This window comes from Dermacentor albipictus, unplaced genomic scaffold (assembly GCF_038994185.2).
Source record: "Dermacentor albipictus isolate Rhodes 1998 colony unplaced genomic scaffold, USDA_Dalb.pri_finalv2 scaffold_171, whole genome shotgun sequence".
In the NCBI taxonomy this organism is placed as follows: Eukaryota; Metazoa; Arthropoda; class Arachnida; order Ixodida; family Ixodidae; genus Dermacentor; species Dermacentor albipictus.
Window position 1 is genome coordinate 66,734 of NW_027225725.1, and position 24,529 is coordinate 91,262.

At 47.0% G+C, this 24,529-nt stretch overlaps 1 protein-coding gene across 2 annotated transcripts in view; it reads left to right on the top strand.

Moving 5' to 3' along the window:
• Positions 1 to 22,900, top strand: part of LOC139053725 (spartin-like) — a 33,702-nt gene extending 10,802 nt beyond the window's left edge. The window contains exons 2-4 of one of the 2 annotated variants that reach the window (XM_070530520.1): positions 4,318 to 4,552; positions 5,973 to 6,167; positions 22,635 to 22,900. In XM_070530520.1, the coding sequence (XP_070386621.1) occupies positions 4,318 to 4,552; positions 5,973 to 6,167; positions 22,635 to 22,876 (672 nt within the window). In that variant the 3' untranslated portion in view covers positions 22,877 to 22,900. Of the gene's footprint in view, positions 1 to 4,289; positions 4,553 to 5,972; positions 6,168 to 22,634 lie in introns of both variants that reach the window. The other variant, XM_070530519.1, reaches the window with a different exon arrangement.
• The last annotated feature ends 1,629 nt before the right edge of the window (positions 22,901 to 24,529 follow it).

Below are 24,529 nucleotides of genomic sequence, written 5' to 3' on the forward strand. Positions count from 1 at the left end.
AACAAACGGCTCAATATATGCATAGCATCGGATAACTCTGCATTTTTTTGGTTTCGTTGCGTGGTCGTTGACCTTGGACTTCGACTTCGGTTCAGGTTGCATTGGGGGAAAGCTTCGCATTCAACCATCGCTCTTTACGAAAGAGGCATTCATTTTTATTGTTTGAGTGCTGAACATTGGACCAGATGCTTCGTTGCCCCTAAATAACCCTTTAAGCATTGTACTTGGAAACATGATCTGACAAATCCGTGATATTTCGCGACAAACACTAAATAATCTCGCACATGCAGTCTGTTATTTAGCCTTCAAATAAGCATCGCAAAAAACTGACGTGAGCAGGGCAACATTCGCCTTTCTTCAAATTATTTTACTCGGGTCACCAGGACCGCATCGTATAATTGCATCGTGCGAATGGTATATATATTGTACGCTAGGGGCACTGTATGCACACATCGATGCTCCGTACACATCACAATGCATAGTACTTCCACGACTTAATACGCTTCCACGACAAGCTTTGGCATGCGAACTCTCGGGCAGTAAATGCAGCTACAGATCCCATCAGGCGTCGCATTTAGGCCGCGCTGTTAACATGTCGATTTCAACAGATTGAAAAAGCGCAGACGAGCTCTTGAAACAAAGAAATGCAGCCGAAACGGTACTTGCAAGCACTCCTGCCAAATCTACTCTACAAAAGATAGGCCCTAATAGCGTAAATAAGACGTGGGGCTTACGTGTAGATGTGGAGGTCTGTAGGCGGAGAAAATTCGCACGCTTGAAATGCCCATTTCTCGCGAACAAGTGCAGCGCCATAGAAATTGTGCGAAGCTGCACCGGTCAAGCAGCCACGGAACGCTTTTTCCCACCAAAGGTCTCCCCGGTCCCCCTCTTTCCCGTCCTGCCTGAAGCGGTGGATAGAAGAGAAAATAAGTTAAACCGAAGAGAAAATAAATTCACCATCTATGCGCCCGCCTCTTGCGGGTTTCTTCCTCGTGAATTCTGCTTGAGTCGAGTGTCACAGATGGCTTAGGCGACCCGTTTTTTTTTTTCATTCTTCCGCTCCCCAACCCCCGCCTCCCAGGCGCCGCGCCACATGTGCTTGGTCGTAGCAGAAATGGGTGCTTTTTCAACTACCACCACCACTTGTAGATGAACAGTCTGCGCCGGCGGGAGGAGGGCACCCTGTATGATCGGCCAGCAGCGTCAGGCCAGCGTGAAGCCGACGTCTGCGGCCAGCCAAAACTTTCGCGCTCGGCATTACGCAACCCTACGCGCCTGGGCCAGCATTCGTGGCCAAGCCAGTGCCGGCGTGGTCGTCAACATAGGAGGGCCTTTTTTGCGGCCGAGGCCGCTCATGTCAACATGATCGGCTCCCAGCAACCTGCTCAGCATCGCCCTATGGTCGGCACTCGGCCAGTTTTGCTTGGGATTGGGGTTGGGCGCAAGCTAAAGCTTCCTTTCAACGAAATGCCCAACGAACCGAAGCCTGTGACACTTTCTATCTGCAAGGCGTCCACCAGGACACGATGAAAAGTGGAACGACGAAGGGCTTGTCTTTCCCAGATGGAACCATACGTGCTCGAATCACATTTACAACCTATTGCATATTGTTCACTGAGTATCAGCGTGGCGTCTACCAGGGACTCAGTGTTTGAACAGCGGGTGATGCAGTACCAGATTGTGTGAAAGGTTTGTCTGAATTGGACAAATAGGCATTTTCGAACATTGAATTCCTAAAAAACAATTTTTATTTCAAGCATAGCAATAGCAAGGTTTGGTACTGCGCTTGAACCTCTCGGATGTTGTTCCAACTATACGCGGCGTGTGCCAAGATTTCTTGCACCCTTCAAACCTTTAGCACACCGTGTAGGGCTTGTAATTGTATCGCACAGGCGCCACTAAGCTGCCTGTAAAGACAGGTGCCAGTGCGGACATGCAACTTTTAGATTGTGAGCCCTAATGTTCACGCGCTGTGAATAAAATGTGTAGCTACCTTTCTTGTTGTACTGGCATTCTAAAAATCTTCTCGGGAATAATCCAATCAACAGAACAATACGTTTTATGAGAAATTGCTGCGGTTGAATATTTTAGCATTTACCTTGCATACAGGGTACGAATAAACGTACGGCACACTAGATCTAAATATATACAAAACATCATGGAAACGCTGATGGCAAAACTTTGCCTAGAGTGCCAATATAATTGCTATCACAATAAAAAGTTGGTTAACAATTGGAAGCGGTAGGTGAAACTCAGAGCCACCCTTCAGTAAATTCATATTTTTTATTGAACCGAAGTTTTTCTTTTTTCTACTATAATTGAGAGGCCGTGTGCAAGTATCGCAGGCAAGAAGTTTGAAATATGTAAGGTGCAAGCCGCAGTCCCATATTCATGTCTCGTAGTAAGGACATTTTGGAGCAGTAAATTGCTTACCTTGGCATAATATTTGACTTTGGTGTCCCTTTGAATAGCTGATGTGTGGTGTAAGCGCTCGTGTGTCCCCCTTCACTCTGTCCTGGTCAATTGTGCGCGCTAAATATTTTACTATGAGGTCTTACCAACTCGCCCAACTATCAGTGCTGCTGATGTCGCCTAACATAACTACTATGGTGATATTGCCTAAACGTAGCCAAATTTATAAATCTTTAAAGGAAAAAAAGAACTTGCGTAATATACCCCATACAACTGAATGGAAACATTGAATTTAATTTCAGTTGCACATTTATTGATGACATCGTCATGAAAGCGGATTCTAGATTTAGGGTACATTCAATCGCCTCATAAGTACCCTTTGTTCAATTATGAGGTAACAACACACAATGTTCCTTTTCCACAATGTGCCTTGATGCATCGGCTCACATGCCGAGGTGGTCATAACAAAACTAGAACAGTTAAGTGGCATGTTTTGTTTTATTTATTGTTATTGATTGGCTTATTCCATATCTGCAGTTTCCCGTTTATGAAAGAAGGGGACCTGCAAATAACGTTTGACACTTAATAATCAGTATTGATACTAGGTAATGAGACATGATGGGAAACAGCTCTAAAAGCACAGACAGAAGGAAGAACACAGGGTGAGTGCTTACTGCCAGCGATTGCTTTGTTGTGCGTACAAAAATATTTAGCTAGAAAAGGGAGGGGGAGTGGGGACGGAAACAAAGGGGGGATACCAACATACCTGTCGCGCATTGGGTTGAAGGTAAAACTAACAAACGTAATGATTAGTCAAGTAGATAGTACCTGTCTTCCTTGTCGGTGTGGACGAATGAAGGGGAGCTGACGCATAACGGGCCTTTGCGCACCATCGTGATGATTTAAAAATTTTACGTGCTCGATCGTTTCGATATCGGCGTAGAACTTCAATGTCTGCAAGTACCGGCTTGCACCCGCAATTAGTGCAGTGGATAGCGAGATTGCTCCCATTCTTGGGTGCGAGCCAGTACTTCAATACATTGAAGTTCTGCACCGATATCGAAACAATCGAGCACGTGAAATTTTTCAAACCTTCACGATGATGCGCAGAAGTCCGTTATGTGTCAGCTTTCCTTCACTCGTCCTCACCGACAAGAAATGCAGGTACTATCTACTTGACTAATCATTAAGTTTATGTTAGTTTTCATCGTCAGACCCATGCGCGACTGGTATGTTGACACCCCCCTTTTCCCTCCCCCATTTCCCCCTTCCTCTTGAAGCTATATATTTGTTCTCGCACAATAAAGCAATCGTTGGCAGTCCGCGTTTGTCCCGTGTTCTTCCTTCTGTCCATGTTTTTAGCGCTGTTTTTCTGCCATGAACGCACACCACGAGTTCGCGTTCACACCCTTTTAAGATAATCAAAATTTATGGGTTACATGAACTGTACACAGTAAATACGTGAAAAAGCGAACAATCTAGACAGATTTAATTATTATCCACATATCTTAGAAACAGTGTGAGACCGGACTGGAGCTAGCAAATGTTTTGGTGGGGAAACATAAGCCTTCAAGAGCTTTCTTTGGTGTTTTGCTAGTAGCATCTTGCAATGCAGGATACTAGTTCTTAATGTTCTTGTGCTGTATTTTTCTATGCAAATTGTTTTGGATGATCGTCACTTGTGCGCTTTTTTTGGCCACTTCTCTCTTAGTCCTGAGGAGACTCGTATTTGTAGTATATATACTGTCATACTTGGACCTCGCAAGTCAAGAAAACTAGGCCATTGCCAATCCTGCAGGCTTGCGAGGTTTGCTTCAATAGTATGTACTAATCCTTATAACCAGTTTAGCCAAAGTAAAATTTTATTTTTATATTAGCTTTGTTCCCAATTCATGTCCCCTCCAGATTTTCTATGTCTCCGGTGGAGGAGGAGTTGAGGAACCACCTGAGTCCACAGATCTCCATGTGTACCGCTTGCTGGGCAGACAGGATGCCATATTTGCTGATGATAAAGCCCCACTTCCGCGGCTACAAGTGGGCACATGGATTTACCCTTTGGTTCCGAAGCAGTTCCGGGTCCTGAGGTCAGGCTATGGAGCCTATCTCTTTCCCAACATTGATGCACCTTTGAAAGAATCTGGTAAGAAATTTCTAGCCAACCTTGCATGGTTTTCTAGTAGTACTCAGCGCACCTGCATCACCGGGACAGGTAAAGAATTTTTTAGTGCTGCAAAGATGTAACTTGACAATAGAGACCGCTTGGAAAATGTGTCAGCGTTCTTTTGGTTGTGCAGAGCTGGAGGAAGATTGAGTTGATTAAAGTTTCACATGGCTCCCTGTGGTCATCTGCTAATTAAATGTTAGCACAAGTTATGCACTTAGACATTCCGGGTGTGCTCTGTGGTAACTGTTTCTAGTGCAGTTTATCTTGTCTTGTATATGTTTTCTGTGTGTGTCTTCTGTTCCCCCCCTCCCAATTTTTTTCTTTGCCCCAAAGGTTTATATTTATTGTTACATCGTAAAAATGAAACCTGTTAAAAAGCTTTTTGTCTGTTCATGCACATACTATCTTCATTCTGAAGTTACATGCTTGCAGCAATAAAAAATCCTTCCAGTATGGTGCAACTAGCCCTACATTCAGCCTTTGTTGACAGAGTGGTGCTGACTGGTGTACCAGATTTTCTAGTAGCCTTCAGCTTTTTATTGTCGTAAAAAGCTGCTTTTGGCCGCAGACTGTTGCAGCCACAAATTGCAGTTGCTTTGACAAAGGAAATACCATGGGACTTCTGGCTGTGCACCTGCACGACAGTGCTCTTACAAATAAGAAGGATGTTGATACGTTGTATCTCAATTTCGTTCTGCGGAAAAATACATATTGAAAGGCTATTATTTAACTGTTACTCCCACTACTGTTCATTTGCAATTGCAGAAAATGAAATGTCGTATAATTTCTGTCAACTGAACCAAATTTCATAAGCTTTCTTCCCGCCATGTACTTTTATCAATACTTCTTCAGGTATCGGCTGGATAAGCTTATAAGTTTTTGGCCAGTTTTGACTTGACCGAGTGTTGGATAATTGGGATGTTACATCAGGACATTGAATCATAAAATGCACATGAAAAACACTTATAAGAGGTTTCGTTTGAAAATTTTTCCAGCTATTAGATAGCTGTTTTGAGTTCATTTCTAGTTGCATCCACTGTTATACGTGTAGGAAAGCTTTACAGGTGCTTTGTTCATATACTTTCATTGGCAACTTCCTCTGCTCATGTTCAAGTATATGTACTTGAAAACCCACTCATGTGATAAACTATATCGGTGTGAGTCACACTGATATTTGTTGACACAGACTTCGCATCAATGAGTCTGTAGTAAATGTAGCCAAAATTTATGTTAAAGTCCAAGTATCTTCATTGGTTGAAGCTGCGTACCTCTATCGTTGATAAATTATAATTATTTACACTATAACTTCTTTATGACTTCCATTTTTGTTGGAACAGACTATACAAGGGGCAGAGAGTGCATATAAAATTGTTTGCGTCCATTGGTTTCTGCGCAGGGGCTTTTGTTGGAGTCCTACTTCCTCCTGACCTGCCATACGAGATGATCTCGCTTTTTGAGTCTTTCATGGAAGAGCTGACTGCTATGAAGATTGAGGCCCTGACTGACCCAAGCATCCTTCCAGATTCTATGATGAGCCGGTTCCTTCGGTCTGCCTCCTTCAGCCAGCAGGTGTCTGAGAGCATGGTAGCAGGTGTGTGCCTCTGCCCACCTTAGTGTTAATTGCCTACTTGTCATACCTGCTCTGAACGTGTTTTCCTAAAAAATATTCTTTTTTTTATTGATGAAAAGTGTTTTTAGCCATTCTTCTAACATGAGATACAGTTCAAGCTCAATATAATGGAACCTCAATTTGGCACGATCCGCAGTATGCAACAAACTTTTCTTGCCTAATCTTAGCTTCTTTTAACCCAATGTATTTATTGACTGTATACATGCTGTAGGGCTAGTTGATTCATCATTCAAGCTTATTTTATTTCAAATGCCCGTCTTGTCCTTCGGGTCCGTATCTTACTTTGCACTACTCTTAAGCTACGCAAAAAAAAGTGTCACTGCAAACAAAGGCCATATCTGGGGACTTAGGATCTCGCGCCGGCCGCCAGCAGTCAACACACCGAGAGATCTCAAGTCCCGAACGGTGCAGTGGTGCATGTACGCAACCCACGTGTGTTAACATGTATTGCCGCCCTGTCTGCGTGAACATTTACGTGCCTTGCGACGTTTGCCGCTGTACAGAGGCTACCTGGGAAGTTAATGCCGATGATTGTAGCACGACATGACCCACAACTGAGGCTTAGTGGCAAAGTGATGCTGACACTCACTAGCACAGCGGGTATTAACGATCCTTGTAGCATTAAATTCAAAGTATTTATGTTTAAAGAGATAAATATAATTCATTCTTTGGTGCTGTCTATACTTTTATTAAAATTCTTTCGTGGTAGAAATTTCCGCATTTAATTATGAATATGTTTAATGGCTGTCTCGATGTATCATTCTTGTGGCCAAAGCTCTAAAGGTTCGCTGATTCAAGTGTCATGCACTTAGTTCTTTTCTTACTAAGCTTCGTAGTGAAAGAATGCTACTTGTATGCATAATAGGAAACTTCAATTGCTGTTCAACAATAAATAAATTCTCCGAATTTGCAAAATGGCGGTGTTTTCTGCGTTAAATATTTCCATTATTATTATTATTATTATTATTATTATTATTATTATTATTACTAAATACGGAAACCTACAAGCACACAAAGGAAACAGGGAGGGAGCAAGCTGACAACTGCCACAAAGAGGGGCGCAACGCCTGCCTACTCTTTCGGGAGTAGGGAAGAGAAGAGCCGGATATAGGAAAGAAAATAGGAAATAAAATGAGAGACATGGACAAAAGAAAGTAGGAACACGGTAAACACATCTATAAAACGTTCCATCACAATTGGTTTGCAGGTGCGTCACATTTTGTTATTAGAAAACTTAGAGCTCAAGAAAGAAGCTACACGGAGAAAAGGCACACACACCACACTTTCCTTTTCTGCATCCAGTGTCTTTCTTGCGCTCTAAGTTTTCTGATAATGCATTACGGACTAGTCCACCTATCCATCCTATTACAGGTTGTTTTTCATCTTGACACGTCTAGTTGTTTATCTTTATCGGGTGACCGCGTTTCGCCGCCTAACAAATGTTATCGCACAGTGTAGGACGCGCCTGCATGTGTCAGAAGTTTCTCGAAAGTTATCGATGGTTCTATCCGCTCTCTGTTGTTACCGAACCTTGTGTAATCTGATTTCATCGCGTGACGCGAATGGTGTAGGCCTTTCTGGAAAACATGCGGGCACCAGCGATCACTCTGGAACCATAGATGACTGATGTATAAAAGCCGACGCGCCTGACCCACTGATCATATTTCGACGATCGCCGACTGTGTTGGCCACTATCGTTGTACTTTAAGTGTAGCCTGTTTTTATGGGCACAGGTTCGCCCAATAAAAGTTGGTTTAGTCTTTCACAGTATTACTACTGTGTTCTTTACCGCCACTAGCACATGACATCTGGTGGTGGTGCTTTGCATTCATGTACCGGACGCTCTCGCAAAGCCGTGACCCAAGACTGAACGCGGAAGACAACACCAACGTCTCCAAGAGCCAGCAAGGTAGCCGCAGGCTGCAAGGACTGCCCCCGGGGCACGGACTTTTGCCTGAGACGACCAGAAAGATCGTCGCCAAGTCAACCCTAATGGCAGCCCCAACAGCCCCATCGCACTGCAGCAGCCCAGGGAGCCTCCCACGTTCCGCGATTCAACATTCGAGGACCCGGAAAGCTGGCTTCAGACATATGAGATGGTCGCTTCATGTAACAGCTGGAACAGCACCGATAAACTGCGACATGTCTTTTTCGCATTGGAAGAAGCCACCAGGACTTGGTTCGAGAACCGAGAAGCCACCTTAACGACGTGGGACCTGTTCCGAAGCGGCTTCCTGCAGACATTCACTAGCGTCGTACGCCGGGAATGAGCCCCAGCACTACTAGAAACCCGAGTGCAGCTGCCTAACGAGACCACCGCGATTTTTACAGATGAAATGAGCCGCCTATTCCGCCACGCCGACCCGGAAATGTTTGAAGAGAAGAAAGTCCGCCTACTCATGCATCGTGTGAAAGAACTTCTCGCCGGAATGATACGAAGCCCACCGAAGACCGTCGACGAGTTTCTTCGCGAGGCCACCAGCATCGAGAAGACGCTCGAAATGTGGCACCGCCAATTCAACCGCCGCACAAACTCTACAAACTACACCGGAGTTCAATCACTGGCCACCGACGATCTGCGCTAGACTATCAGAGCAGTCGCACGGGAAGACCCGCAGAAGTTGTACCCAAGGTCGCAGCCTCAAGTGGCGTCAGTCACCGAAATCGTGAAAGAGGTTCAGCGATCGCTTGTAGTTCCTGAGGTGCAACCACAATGATGGCAGCCCCAGCCGGAAGCGATGACCTACGCCGCCGTCGCCCGCCGTCAAGGTACCCCTCCGCGACCGCGCCAAGGCCATGTAAAGCCGCGATTACGTCATTCAGCGCCGCCGCCGCCAGCACACCCACCCGTCGTCCATCGCAGCTACGTGAGGAAGGCTGACATTTGGCACGCACCCAACCAACGCCCCTCTGCTACCATTGCGGGGAAGCAGGCCACATCTACCACCGATGTCTACCACGAGATGGGACTACGAGGGTTCGCTGTCAACGAGCCGCGCCCTCAACAGGGTGAGCACCCACGTGACGTCGCCGATTACCTGGCCACCACTCAGTGGAGCCCTCGACGACCATCCCGTTCACCATCACCATGCCGTTACCTGTAGCCGCAGCACCAACCGTACACTGGCCCAGCCCGTGGCCGGTCCGTCAGCCCATATCTCGAAAACTAAAACCAGAAACCGATGGAGATGCGGTTGCGGTTCGTCTAAATGACGATCCTCCGCCGACGATGAAGACGCCGAAGATACTATCTAGACGACATAAAGAAATGCCGCCATCCCGACGAAGCCTGGAAGCAAAAAATGCACCGACCAAGGACCTGACGAGGCGACTTACCAGCCACGCGTCTAAGTGACGCAGCCGTGATCCGACGCCAACACTTAACTGCAAAGCAAAACAAAGAGCCACCGACCTCGACGTGTTGCTCGACTACCACGCAGTCACCGCACTAGTAAACACAGGAGCCGACCACTCCGTCATGAGTGGAGCTTTGCCGCCAAGTTGAAGAAAGTTAATTTGTCGGAAGGCCCCCAAATTCGGACCGATGGAGGACACCTAATAACGCCGACGGGAATCTGCACCGCAAGAATTAGTTCATGACCGGACCTACCCTGCCACCTTCGTTACCCTCCAACAGTGTTCACAAGATGTCATTCTTGGCATGCGCTTCCTGAACCAACACGGCGCAATCATCGACTTGAAGTCGAAGTCAATAACGCTGTCGGAAGATCAAGCGATACCGCCGGAGAGCTGTCGTAGTCACCACGCCTTGAGTGTGCTCGAAGATCAACTGAGCATCCCGCCTCGCTCCAGCATAATTATTTCCGTGGGCACCGGAACACCCGCGGACATAGGTGTCATCGAGGGCGACCAACGTCTACTGTTCGACCGTGAAATTTGCGTCGCAAGAGGCATCGCTGAACTCCAAGGAGGGAAAGCGGAAGTAATGCTAACCAACTTCAGCCAGGAGTTCAAGCACATCAACAAGGGCACGACGATCGCGTACATCAAGGAAATTGTGGAAACCAGCAATGCGTTTGTCCTCGCGGACCCTGGCCTCATCTACCCCGACGGCTATAGTTCCCGAACCATACTTAGACATAAATGCAAGTCGCCCCATGATTAAGCAGCAACACCTCAGAAATCTGCTCCGACGATAGAAAGACTGCTTTCCGAGGACATGGAGGATTCGACAAACATCAGTCGCAAAGCATCGCATAATAACTGAAGAGTGCGCTCGACCACTCCGCCAGAGCCCTTACCGAGTTTCGACGCGAGAACCTGAAGCTATTAGGCATCAAGTCGACGAAATGCTGCGCGACATCATCCAGCCGTCGAAAAGCCCGTGGGTATCTCCTGTAGTCTTGATGAAGAAAAAAGACGGAACCCTATGTTTCTGCGTCGATTATTATCGACTCAACAAGATCACGAAGAAGTACGTATTCCCCTTCCCACGGATAGACGACGCATTGTATCGACTCTGCATCAATGAATACTTGTCGATGGACCTCAACCCCGCAGGGGCGTCTGCGTCAGCAGGCGTTTGGTGCGTTGCGACACCACGGACCCGAGCACGTGAGGGTTGGACCCTCCCGCGTGTAGCCGTGCGCGGCTTAGCCCTGTCCGGGGAAAGGGGGATCCTGGAGGTTGAGCCGATGCCGGGTGCTCGGACCTTTAAGGCCCCCCGGCGGAGGCAACACACCTCTTTGGCCTCTGCTTCACGTAGACGGCACCCCCGGACTGACCCACCCTGGGGAAATCGGTAGTTGCCTTTTCCTGTCTCTCTCTTCCTCCAGCCTTCGACTTTCTCTCACTTTTCATCTTTCCTGTCTTCTCCTTCCTTCCGCTTACTTCCAAATTTTCCAGGCAGCAAGGGTTAACCTTGTGTGAATAGCCAACCTAGGTTATCTCATATTTGGTTATAGTGATCACGTACAGCTGGCGTTTGCAGGACCTGTTCTTACAGTCCCTGCAGCGTCCCCTTGTAGGACTCCACGGTGGGTGGCTGGCGTTATTGCCGAAAATTCAATCCCTTTATGGCAACCTCTTTCACTCCGCTTCCTGATCGCCCTCACAAAAGAGGGCGCACCGATGATGTTTTCCAGTTCCTTGGACGTCAAAGACCAAACTTCCCCCGTTACCATGTCATCCACTAAGAAAAATCCGATAAACAAGTACGAAACATTTCCCCTTTTCTAGTTTCTAAGTCCTTAACTGATGTCCTTGGTCCAGGCTACAAGGTATCAAGGCTGGCAAGTGGTGATCTCCTGTTAGAGCTCCATGATCAGAAACAGTACGAAAAGTTGCCCAGTCTAGTATTATTTGGAGATGTTCCACTAACAATGACTCCACACCGCACTCTCAACACCACCCGCGGCGTTGTCTCGGATGACGATTTGCTCCAGCTGACAGAGGCTGAGCTCCTGGAGGGCTTCAGTGATCAGAATGTTGTCAACGTGAGAAGAATTAAGATGAGAAGAGATGGAAAAGAAATTCAAACAAAGCACCTAATACTCACATTTGCTTCAAGTATTTTGCCCGAGTCTGTAGAGGCGGGGTACATCAAGCTCCGTGTCCGACCATATGTGCCGAATCCCCTAAGATGTTTCAAATGCCAGCGTTTCGGCCACAGTTCGCAGAGCTGCCGGGGCCGCCAAACATGTGCGAAATGTAGTGCCCTTGAACACGCCACTGAAGCTTGTAATAACTCTTTTCACTGTGTAAACTGTGACGGGGATCACGCCGCGTACTCGCGGTCGTGCCCCTCCTGGAAGAAGGAAAAAGAAATTGTAACGATAAAAGTAAAAGAGAATATATCGTTCAAAGAGGCACGAAGGCGGGTAGCATACCTGCCAAAGAAAAGCTTTGCCGAAGTGGCGCGTCAGGGGGCAGTGCCACAACGGCCTCCGGCAACTGTCCGGCCCACAAATAGTGAGTCGGCAGTCACGCCATCTGCCCCCACGGTGGTCGCAGCTAGCACTGCTCCACCAACCGAGCAGAAGGGACTACCAACCCCCAAGGTGGGCGCAGCCGAGACTGCCCCAACCTCCCCGGCCTCTTCCCGTGCTGGCAACAGCCGGCGCAGCCAAATCCCTCAGGGAGCCCCATCGACCTCCTGCCTGGTGGGCGCAGGGGTCCTGCCCTCCAAGGCGGGACTCTCTCGGGAAACATCTCGCTCGCAAGAGCACGTGTCCAGCGCCTCACAAGAGGCAATGGACACTACACCTATTCTCAAGGTACACCAAGCGCCTAAGGAGCGGCGAGGCTCCCTCGAACGCTCCAGAAAGGGTAGAACCCCCGTTACAGGGCCTCGAAAGAGCTCTGTAACCTAAGGCATCACCTCCGTTTCCGTAAACACAGCACCAATTTTTTCTTCAATATGGATACACAAATCATTCAATGGAATGTCAGAGGTCTTCTTAGGAATCTCGAGGATCTACAAGAACTCATCCACCAACACAATCCAAAAGTGCTGTGTTTACAGGAAACATACTTAAAACCAAAACACACAGATTTTCTTCGACAACACGTTACTTTTCGCAAAGACCGCGATGATGCTGTCGCATCATCGGGTGGTGTTGCCATTGTAATTCAAAAAAGCATAGCGTGTCAACGTTTGCAGCTACGAACGGCCCTCGAAGCAGTGGCGGTTCGAGTGTTCCTGCTAAACAAACTCATCACTATTTGTTAACTTTACATACCCCTACATTACAAGCTACACAAACCTTAATTTCAGTCCTTCATAGATGAACTGCCAGAACCTTATGTTGTTCTTGGCGGTTTCAATGCACACAACACGTTGTGGGGAGACTCTCGTATCGATGCGCGAGTTCGTCTCGTTGAACAGTTCCTTTTTTCTTATGGAGCGTGCCTTCTAAATAAGAAAGAACCCACATATTACTCTCTTGCAACCAGAACCTTTTCGTCAATAGATCTTAGTATAGTTTCCGCGTCTATACTGCCCGAACTCGAATGGGAAGTTACGAGCAATCCTTACGGGAGCGATCACTTCGCCGTACTGTTAAGAACATCCAAAGAAAATGAATTTCCTCCACAAGCTCCTAGGTGGAAAATAGATACAGCCGACTGGGAGAAATTTCGAACACTATCTAACATCTCATGGGCTGATGTCTTCTCTAGAAATCGATGCCGCTGTGGAGTATTTTACGGCGTTCATAATAGATGCCGCATCTAAATGCATATCTGAAGGAAGCGGCATGGCATGCAGATGGCGTGTCCCGTGGTGGAACGATTAATGTAGGATTGCTCGTAAGAAACAGAAAAAAGCGTGGGGGTTGCTACGTGCTTCCCCCACTGCAGAGAATCTCATTAACTTTAAGAAAGTAAAATCTCAAGGCAGGAGAACCCGCAGGCAGGCCAGAAGAGAAAGTTGGCAGAACTTTCTATCGAGTATTAACTCGTTTACAGATGAGGCCAAAGTCTGGAACAGGGTAAATAGAATTAGAGGTCGACCAACGTACTCACTCCCTCTGGTAAATACACAGGGCGATACACTGCAAGATCAGGCAGACTCACTTGGGGAGCACTTTGAGAGCGTGTCAAGTCCAACAAATTATTCAGAATCCTTTCGCAAACACAAACAAATAGAAGAATGTAAGCCACTCATAAGGAAATGTCGAAAGAATGAACCATGCAACTGTCCTTTTAGTATTGCGGAGTTCAGAGCTGCCTTGAGATCATGCAAGAGCTCCGCAGCGGGCTCTGACAGAATCATGTATGAAATGATCAAAAACCTACACAATGACACCCAAGCTACACTACTCACAATTTTCAACACTATTTGGGCTGCGGGATACTTTCCAACTGCATGGAAAGAAGCAATTGTGGTCCCTGTTTTGAAGCAGGGGAAGGACCCATCCATGGCGGCAAGCTATCGCCCAATAGCTCTTACAAGCTGCCTGTGTAAGGTTTTTGAAAAAATGAATAATCGCAGACTCATACACTTCCTTGAACTCAACAATATACTTGATCCCTATCAGTGTAGCTTCAGAGAAGGCCGGTCGACAACAGATCACCTTGTACGCATTGAAGGACATATTCGGGACGCATTTGTACATAAGCAGTTTCTCATGTCAATATTCCTTGACATGGAGAAGGCATATGACACAACATGGCGCTACGGCATCTTGCGAGACTTGTTGGAAATGGGCATCTGTGGCAATATGCTGAAAATAATTGAAAGCTATTTGTTGAATCGAATCTTCGAGTGAAAATCGGCAACGTATTGTCGCGACCTTTCACACAAGAAACAGGTGTACCACGGGGAGGCGTGCTGAGTTGTACGCTCTTCATCGTGTAGATGAACTCGCTTCGTGCTTCGCTACCACCTGCCATTCTTTATTCTGTCTACGTTGACGACATTGAAATCGGCTTCATATCCTGTAACCTCTCAGTTTGCGAGATACAGGTGCAGCAGGGCTTGAACAAGATTTCCAAGTGGGCAGACAAAAACGGATTTAAAATCAACCCCCACGAAAGCTCTTGTGTTCTTTTTACAAAAAAGAGAGGCCTGTTTCCGGATCCTTCCTTAGAACTGTGGGGACACCAAATACCTGTCAACAAAGAGCACAAATTTCTGGGTATTATACTTGATTACAAACTCACTTTCATTCCACACATTAAATATCTGAAAGAAAAATGTCTAAAAACTATGAACTTAATGAAACTTCCATCCCAGACTACATGGGGTAGTGACAGGAAGTGTTTAATGAACCTATACAAGAGCCTAATTCGATCTCGATTGGATTATGGTGCTGTAGTATATAACTCTGCCGCCCCGAGCGCACTAAAAATGCTAGACGCAGTCCACCATCTAGGAATCCGACTGGCCATGGGGCTTTCAGAACGAGTCCCATACTAAGTCTATATGTAGAATCAAATGAATGGTCTCTCCACCTACAGAGATCATACATCAGCTTTACATATTTCCTTAAAATACGCTTCAATCCTGAACATATATGTTTTCATAACGTTACCGATATGACGTGCGCTACACTTTTCAGCAATCGTCCCTCCATAAGACAGCCTGTCTCGCTGCGTGTGAAGGAGCTTAGCAATGAAATGCATGTCCCACTCCTCGAGCATCGATTAATGCACCTAACCAAGCTCTTACCTCCTTGGGAGTGGCAGGTGATACAGTGTGACATATCCTTTATAAAAGTTACAAAGCACGCTCCTGAGGCCGAAATCCGAATGCATTTCCTAGAGCTCCAGCACAAGCACTCCTGCGCAGAGTTCTACACAGATGCTTCGAAGTCAAATGCCGGGGTATCCTATGCAGCCGTCGGCCCATCGTTTTCGGAATCCGATGTACTGCATTCGGAAACAAGTATCTTTACGGCCGAGGCCTACGCATTACTCTCTGCTGTAAAGCACATAAGAAAATCGAAACTTCCAAAAGCAGCGATCTATACAGACTCTCTCAGCGTCGTGAGGCTTTAATGTCACTCAGCAAACATAAAAATCCCGTATTTAATGAACTATATTCGGTCTTGTGCAAAGCGTACTCATCTAACCAGAATATCATAATGTGCTGGATCCCTGGCCGTAGGGGAATCGAAGGTAACGTTCTGGCGGACGAGATGGCCACGTCAATCACATTGCAAGCTGTTAACCCTACCGCTGCAGTGCCTGTCACAGATCTGAGGCCTTTCTTGCGAAGGAGGCTGCGAGATTACTGGCAACACATGTGGGATGCGGAAACGGATAATAAGCTCCACCTGATAAAACCACAGTTAGGATTTTGGCCGTCTACTACAAAATCGCGCCGAACAGATGTCCTATTCTGTCGTCTCAGAATAGGACACACGTTTGGCACCCATAATTTCCTACTCACCGGAAGTGAGCCTCCAGCCTGTGGGAGATGCGGAGGGAGGCTAACCGTCCTCCATGTCCTCCTGGAGTGTCGGAAAGCCGAATCTGACAGAAAGAAACATTTTCCGTTAGCATACCGGCAGCATATTCCGCTTCATCCTGTAATGTTACTCGGTCCTGAACCGCTCTTCGACACTAACGCAGTCCTAAGTTATCTGAAAGATGTTGTGTTGCATGTTGTTAGCCCCACATGTTCGTAGCGTCTCCTCTCTTCAGAGGATGGCGCTGTGAGAGTTCTTTCGTGTAGCACGTGCCTCTAGGCCCTTGTGTTTCAAGGGCTCTGGCGAGGCAACAGTGCTCCAGGCATTTTTACCATCTCATATATTTTCTATTCTGCATCATTCTTTTACGATGGATATTAATGTTCATAGTATTGGTCATCTGTCATCGCCATAATTTTATAGCAAGTAGATTTTACGCACTCTACAACGACTATTTTTAGGCCACTTTACAGCCAAGTCACATCTACCACAATACATCGTCAACATCACCACTTGTCATGGCGCTCTTTGGCCAAGCCTGGCCCTTGCGCCACAAAACACCACATATCATCATCATCATGGACCTCAAGTTTGGCTACTGGCAAGTAGAAGTCGACGAGAGAGATCACAAAAAGACTGCGTACATCACGCCAGACGGCCTCTGAGGGTTGAAGGTAATGCCATTTGGACTGCTCGGAGCATGCAAAGGTCCAGCGCGTGATGGACATGGTTTTAGCGGGATTGAAGTAGCAGACCTGTCTTGTTTACTTGGATGACGTCGTCGTCTTCGCCGGTAATTTCGACGATCACCTCAGGTGGTTTGCGACCGTACTAGAGGCCATCAAGTCATCGGGGCTCACTCTGAAGCCGGAAAAGTGCCGCTTCGCTTACGATGAGCTCCTGTTCTTAGGCCACGTCACCAGTAAATCTGGAATCCGCCCCGATGCACAGAAGACAGCTGCCATCACAAAGCTTACGTAGCCCATCGACAGGAATGCAGTGCGTCGATTCCTTGGCATATGTGCCTACTACAGGCGCTTTTTCAAGGCATTTTCACGCATCGCTGAGCCGCTGACACATCTAACTAAGTGTGATGTCTAGTTCAAGTGGGAAACGCCGCAGGCCGATGCATTTCAAGAAGTGAAATGGCGCACGCAGACATCTTCAGTACTTGCGCACTTCGACGAGGACGCCGATACCAAATACACACTGACGCCAGTAACCTAGGCATCGGTGCCATCCTAGCCCAGAGGAGACTTGTACGTGTGATAGCTTACGCTAGCCGGTCACTGTCAAAAGCGGAGGGCAATCATTCTACGAGCGAAAGGAATGCCTCGCCATAATTCGGGCTAGAGCGAAATTCTGCCGTTACCTATATAGGCAGGCCATTCAAAGTCGTCAGCGACCATCACGCGTTGTGTTGGCTAGCGAACTTAAAGGACCCTCCAGGACGGCTGGCATGGTGGAGCCTTAGTCTGCAAGAATATGACATCACTGTAACCTACAAGTCCGGACGAAAACACTCCGATGCCAATTGCCTATCACGCGCCCCTATTGACCCGCCGCCGCGATATGACGAGAAAGACGACGCCTTCCTTGAAATAATAAGCACGGAAGACTTCGCTGAACAACAACGAGCGGACCCGGACCTAAAAGGCCTCGGCGACTATTTAGAAGAGCACACTGACGCTGTCCCTAGGGCATTTGAGCGAGGATTGTCTGTTATCGCTTCAAAACAACCTACTCGTAAGGAATCTCGCCAGTCTGCGCCAAGTACCTTCTTGTTCGCTCAGCCCGGCGTCCAGTAGTGCTGCACGCCCTACATGACGATCCAAACCGCTGGGCACCTCGCATTCTCCCGGAGGCTATTGTGGATACAGGAAAAGTATTACTGGCTGCGCCTGACCACCGACGTCGCCCGTTACGTCAGGACATGCCGGGACTGTCAGTGACACAAGACACCACTGACAAGGCCAGCGGGATTACTACAGCCGATTGAGCCTCCTTGCCGACCATTTCAGCACATCGGGATGGACTTGGGGCCCTTTCTGACGTCCACGACCGGAAATAATTGGATCGCCATGGCGATGGATTACCTGACCCGCTTCGCTGAAACGAAATCTGTGTCGAAAGGTAGTGCTGCCGAAGCGCCGAAATTCTTCGCCGAGAACATCCTGCTGCAGCATGGCGCCCCAGAAATCCTCGTCACCGACAGAGGAACGGCCTTTACATCGCAGCTCACCCAAGCCATTCTGCAATACAGCCAGACAAGCTGCAGTGGGACAACTGCCTATCACCCGCTGACGAATGGTCTTACGGAGCGCCTGAATAAGATCCTCGGCGACATGCTAGCAATGTACGTCGATGTCGAACAAAAGACGTGGGATGCCGTCCTGTCGCACGTAACCTTCGCTTACAACACGGTGGTGCAAGAAACAACACAGATCACGCCGTTCAAGCGGGTTTATGGCATTAGCCTGACGATGACGCTCGACGCCATGCTGCCGCACGTAACCCACGAAGAGAATCTTGACATTGCCACCTATATCCAGCTAGCCGAAGACGCCCGACAGCTCGCCCGCCTGCGGACCAAGAACCAGCATGGGACCGACCGCCGACACTACAACCTTCGAAGACGCTACGTCGAGTACCAGCCCGGTGCCGTGTTTGGGTTTCGACCCCAAGCGAGGACTTAGCGAGAAGATTTTACGCCACTATTCCGGACCCCACAAGATCATCTGATGCACTGGCGCACTGGACTACGAGGTCGTGCCAGACGGCATTTCGCTGTCACAGCGACGCCGCTCATTACTTGTAACAGTCTATTTTGCGCGACTTCAGCCGTTCTACCAGCACTAACGAACTTTGGGACTTTCCATAGCTGAACTCTGGACCTTCTTTTTATGGACTGTTACATTGGACTTCGTTTCTTTGTTGTTTTGTTACTTTTTAATAAGTGGCTTTGTGTTTCGCTCTCTTATGTTTGTAGCATCGGGACGGTGCGTTTTAAGAGCGGGATATTGACACGTGTAGTTTATCGGGTGACCATGTTTCGCCGCCTAACAAATGTTATCGGACAGCGCAGGATGCGCCTGCATGTATCCGAAGTTTCTCGAAAGTTATCGATGGTTCTATGCGCTGTCTGTTGTCACCGAACCTTGTGTAATCTGATTTCATCGGGCGACGAGAATGGTGTAGACCTGTCTTGAAGACACGAGGGCCCATGCGGTCACTATGGAACCTTCGATGACTGATGTGCAAAAGCCGATGCGCTTGACCCGCTGGTGAGATTTCGACGATTGCCGACTGTGCTAGCCGCTATCGTTGTACATTAAGTGTAGCCTGTTTTTGTGGGTACAGGTTCTCTCAATAACAGTTAGTTTCGTCTTTCACAGTATTGGTACTGTGTTCTTTACCGTCACTACCACGTGTCAATATCTTTGAAAATGCAGTCTCTATTTCTTATATGTTGTACATAATTGTGTTTGAATGTATCTTACATTATTCTGTGTTGTTTATGTATATATCAAGTAATAATCAGCACAAAACGAGACGAAGGATGGCAAAGAAAGTGGGTTGAAGACAGTTTTCGTCTTCGTCCCACCTTTCTTGCGGTCCTTTGTCTAGCCCGTTCGCATACCTTACTATATTAGGCAAGCCTTGATGCCCCCATACGTTCATTCTTGCTTGTGAGTGTTTTCCTTATTGTAAAGCATGTGCCTATAATGAATGCTCGTAAGGTTTGACAGTACGAAGAAGTAGAACAAGTATGATAATTACATCGAATCTCATTTAGTTGTATTCTTGTTCCCAGATTTCTTAGACTCCGTTTAACACGCTGAAAAACGTTTGTTTTTGTTTTTCACGTCTTCGTGCTTTTCTTACTTCAGTCATGATATATAGATCTGCAAATGTTCTATTTATCGGCATGTATATTTGCTTCTATGAACAATATTCATGTGTGCTTTGGAGACTTCATGACATGAGGTGGCAGCAGACGATTTATTGTATTTTTGAAGCTGGTGCGAGCCAATATTTTATTTGCAGGAAAGCGGCGGCAGAGAAATGCATTGAAACACCCGACTGGTTGTTATAGCATCGGCTGGGTGCTTAAATGCATTCCACTATCGCTCTTTCAAGATGTGTATGTGTGCACACGCACGCACACACACATGCATGCATACACACGTACACACACACATAGATAGATAGATACTTACATAAGTACATACATACATATTTACGTACACACATACATACGTACGTACATACGTACGTACATAGATACATACGTACATACATACGCATTTCGGACGGTATACGTCCGCCATAGAATCCCATTTCGGATATCCGATGGATGAACAAATTTGTTTCTTTTTCTGGATATCTATTGGATGTCCGGTAGGCGTCTGTTGGAAGGGGAGGAGGGAGTAAACTTTATTGCTCTGGAAAGAGTAATTCAGCAGTCAGGCCGGTTGTCTTCATCTTCTACTGGTTGATGACGATCTCCGGCCTTAATGGTTGGCGCCCCTATTCCAGGGCACCACTGAACGTGGCTGCTCGTCGGGCATCATCCACCAACCTCCGTTGGAGGCTAGGGTCGCCGCTGGAGAGCACGCTCTCCCACTGCTCCGCACTCGGATTTTCTATTTTGTGCAATGCCTTATTCGTATTGCACCCCATGTGATGTGATGAAGTGGGTGTATTGCACCACACCACGTACATGTCCCTGTATTGACTTGGGAGCATTTTGCATAGTATATGTAACTTTGGGAAAGTTCCTGTCTGCAGCTTTCGCCAGTAAACTGCCTGTTGTTGAGTGAGTGTATTGTGGGGCGAGGGATATCTGGTCCTCGTCTGTCTATGGTAATTTAGTATGTCAGAGTACATTGGGATCACTCTCGTTAAATCCACAGAATCTATGTCTAGGTCCGCTCGGTTTGTATGCTCGCGAGCTATCAACCTTTTGGTTGCCCTCAATCTTAGTGGGTCCCGGTACCTAAAAGATGGCATGGAGGGCTACCGCACAAATAGATCTATTATAATTCTAACAGACTCCAAGGAAGCACACCGAAACTACATTAACAGCAGAATCGGTCAAAAAGCGCTCCAAATCTTCCTCCGCGCTGGCCAACAGAATAAACGCATTAGGCGTCTGTTGGCGATTTGCGGACGTCCGTTGGATGGCTCTTACATATTCGAAACATATATCCATAGGATGTCCGTCGGATATCCATGATTGCTCGGATTCTGACAAGCAAAAGATAGCCTAACATCAAATGGATCATTTTCACTATTTCTTTTATATGGAAATATTGCCAGCGAGCGGGAAAACATGAACCTTTGGGCGGATGAACAGCATCTTGCTTTTCATGTCGGCAAAGAAATTTCACTGGGTGCTTTCCACTGGTGCTAACAGATATGGAGACATCATTGGCCAGTCGGAACATGAAAACACCAAGTGGAAGTCAGCTTAAAGCGTCTTAGTGATCACGAAATGAATGTGCATAGTCTCAGTGACATTTTGCCTTGTTATTGTGAACAATGTTATGGTGGCCTTGGTCTTGGGTAATCACTGCACCGTATGTAAGCAAACCCAATTGTAGCCTACCTTTGGTAAGCCGTGATAATGATACACGCATACACATGGCCCCATGTGTCAGTGGCTGCTAGTAGCATGTGCACTTCATGTTGAAGCAGTGCTCTTGCCACGATCTGTACTTCATCAGCGCTATTGATGCTGCATTGTTTCGTGTGTGGTTCTGCTCATGAGCGCTTAATGGCATAGTGTTATTCATCAGAACTGTTCTAGACACCTGCTTCTGACACCTGGACAACTAAACTTCAGAAAATTTGCGTTTTAACAAATATTTTCACTGCAAGTACTATATGTTTGTCTGTGTGTGTGTGAAAATGCTTCTTGTGTTAAAATTAGTTGAACTTAACAATAAGCTTTTCTTGATCCTGTACCATCGTTAATTTTGCACTGCCTGTTACCATGGGATCGCACCACAGCCCTATAAACTGCCTGTAAACCTTAGGTTTCAAACGCATATGCTATATGTGACTAGCCTTCGTTTATGGTAATGAGCGTTGCGGAAGGAAAAAGACTAGGAGGAATTATGACCTCAGGCAAGTAGTCTCAGCAATACCTCTTATGTGTCCCCTCTTTCCCTTGAGGTCCCATTTGCATGTTGCCTCTTAGGAAATACGTGTTGCATGGTTGCTGTACCTTTCAGGGCATTGTTTAGTTCAAGTTAGCTTTTAGTGGCACCCTCGTCATGACTGGCCCTTACTACCTGCACTCTGCTCTACTATCCCCCATACTTTCAAAGCACTCTACATCTAGAAATTCTAGAGATCTAGATCACGCTGAACACTGTGGTGTCCAGCTCTTTCTTTGTGCCTGTGTTTTTGCACTCTTTGGCGGTGTTTTAACACTACAGTACCAGAAAGCCCAAACATGCATTCTGGGCTGTTTCAACACATTAGCAAACACTATGACTTACTTTTACTTGTGCACATTTGTTGCCATCTTGTTCCCTCTCTCCAGGTTCAGAGGCTCTGTCCGATGGCTTGATCACGGGTGCCGTGGTGACCGGTGAGGTTCTCAAAATGGGCGCAGAATGGCTCAAGCAGTACCTCAAGCCAGAAGCGCAGCCCGTGATAGTGGACCCCAGTGTGAAGCAAGGACTCGAGCTATTGCGCACCGTCACGGGGTCTGTGCGCACTGTCACAGAATGTGTCGGTAAGTGGTTCCTGACCTCCGTACGATGCTTTAAAAGGGTCAGCTAGACAGCCGTCCAGAACATGAATTGAGATAGCACCGCTGATGGAACAATTGTCTCGTATTGACTGAAGCGAGCAGTTTTCGTCATTAAAGGAGGAGTTATATTTTACTTCTTCACAAGAAATTGCATGGATGGATGGATGGATGGATGTAGATGGGTGTTATGAGCGTCCTCTTTGAAACGGGTTGGTGGGTTGGGCCACCAAGCTCTTGCTATTATCCTGCCTAATGTCCTACTTCGGTATGAAAAAAGAAAAACCCACGATGAATTCCCATAACCAAATTTTCTGACCCCCTATCGTGACATGATCATGAACAGCAGGTTGCCATTATCCCCCAAGAGAAACGTGCATAACAGCTGTGTCTTACCAGTACTCACCTATGGGGCAGAAAACTGGAGGCTTACGAAAAGGGTTCTACTTAAATTGAGGACGACGCAACGAGCTATGGAAGGAAGGATGGGTGTAACGTTAGGGGGATAAGAAAGCAGATTGGATGAAGGAACAAACGCGAGCAAGTGACATATTTGTTGAAATGAAGAGAAAGAAATGGGCATGGGCAGGGCATGTAATGAGGAGGGAAGATAACCGATGGTCAATAAAGGTTACGGACTGGATTCCAATCGAAGGGAAGCGTAGCAGGGGCGGCAGAAAGTTAGGTGGGCGGATGACATTAAAACGTTTGCAGGGACAACATGGCCACAATTAGTACGTGACGGGGGTTGTTGAAGTATGGGAGAGGCCTTTGCCCTGCAGTGGGCGTAGCTAGGCTGATGATGATTATTGTGAACTTTCTATTTGTACGTCTCCGTTTTTGTCGTTTCTCTAATTTTCTTCCATCAATATTGCAATCGCCTTTTACTAATCTCTGTTGCTTATATGCTTACTTTCCCCCTGCTCTCGCTGAACCAAAGGGCTTCAAGGGGGCCAGTAGTGCCTAAATTGACCGCTGGGCAGTCATCTTCACATTCGAATAAAACACGCTCCATCATTTCCCAAGCTTTACAACAGCAAGCACATGCTTCGTCCTTCTTATACCTCGATTTATAATAAGGTACGTGTTCTAAGGCATCCTGATCTCCCTTCAATAAGGAATGAGCTTCCCTTTGAGTTATGATAAATTGTTTCTTTCCTGATTACGTTTTTTCATTTTAAATAGTTACTTATGTCAGGTTTATTTTTCATTTCCGCCACACATGAGATTACTTCAGCCTGTAATGGTTGGGGTCGGGCATGAAATAGATGGTAGCCGGTCCATGCCGTCGTCCAACCTATCCACGCTGAGGACGTTGTTGAAGATAGACTTGTTCTCATCGAGAACGAGGAATATGGGCCTTATTTACAGTATCCACATGAGAACGTTACAGTTCACCAGTCTAACATGACTGAAAGAGGAATGCACACTCAGCAGCCGCGCCACGGCTGCTTATAAACACTCTGTCCTCCCTAGATCCCTAGGTGAGGGAAAGCGGCCGTTCGACCAAGCGGAGCGTCCAAAGTCATCGTAGCCAACCCGCTATTGAGCGGGAGGGTTTACGCACTCACTTCCGCACAGGTTGCACTGACCGGACCAAGGTGAGAGGTTTCTCGCAGACACGGTGCTGCGCCGAGCAGGCGCCTCTTTATCCCAGAGTCGACGCCGAATATCGTGGCCGCCGC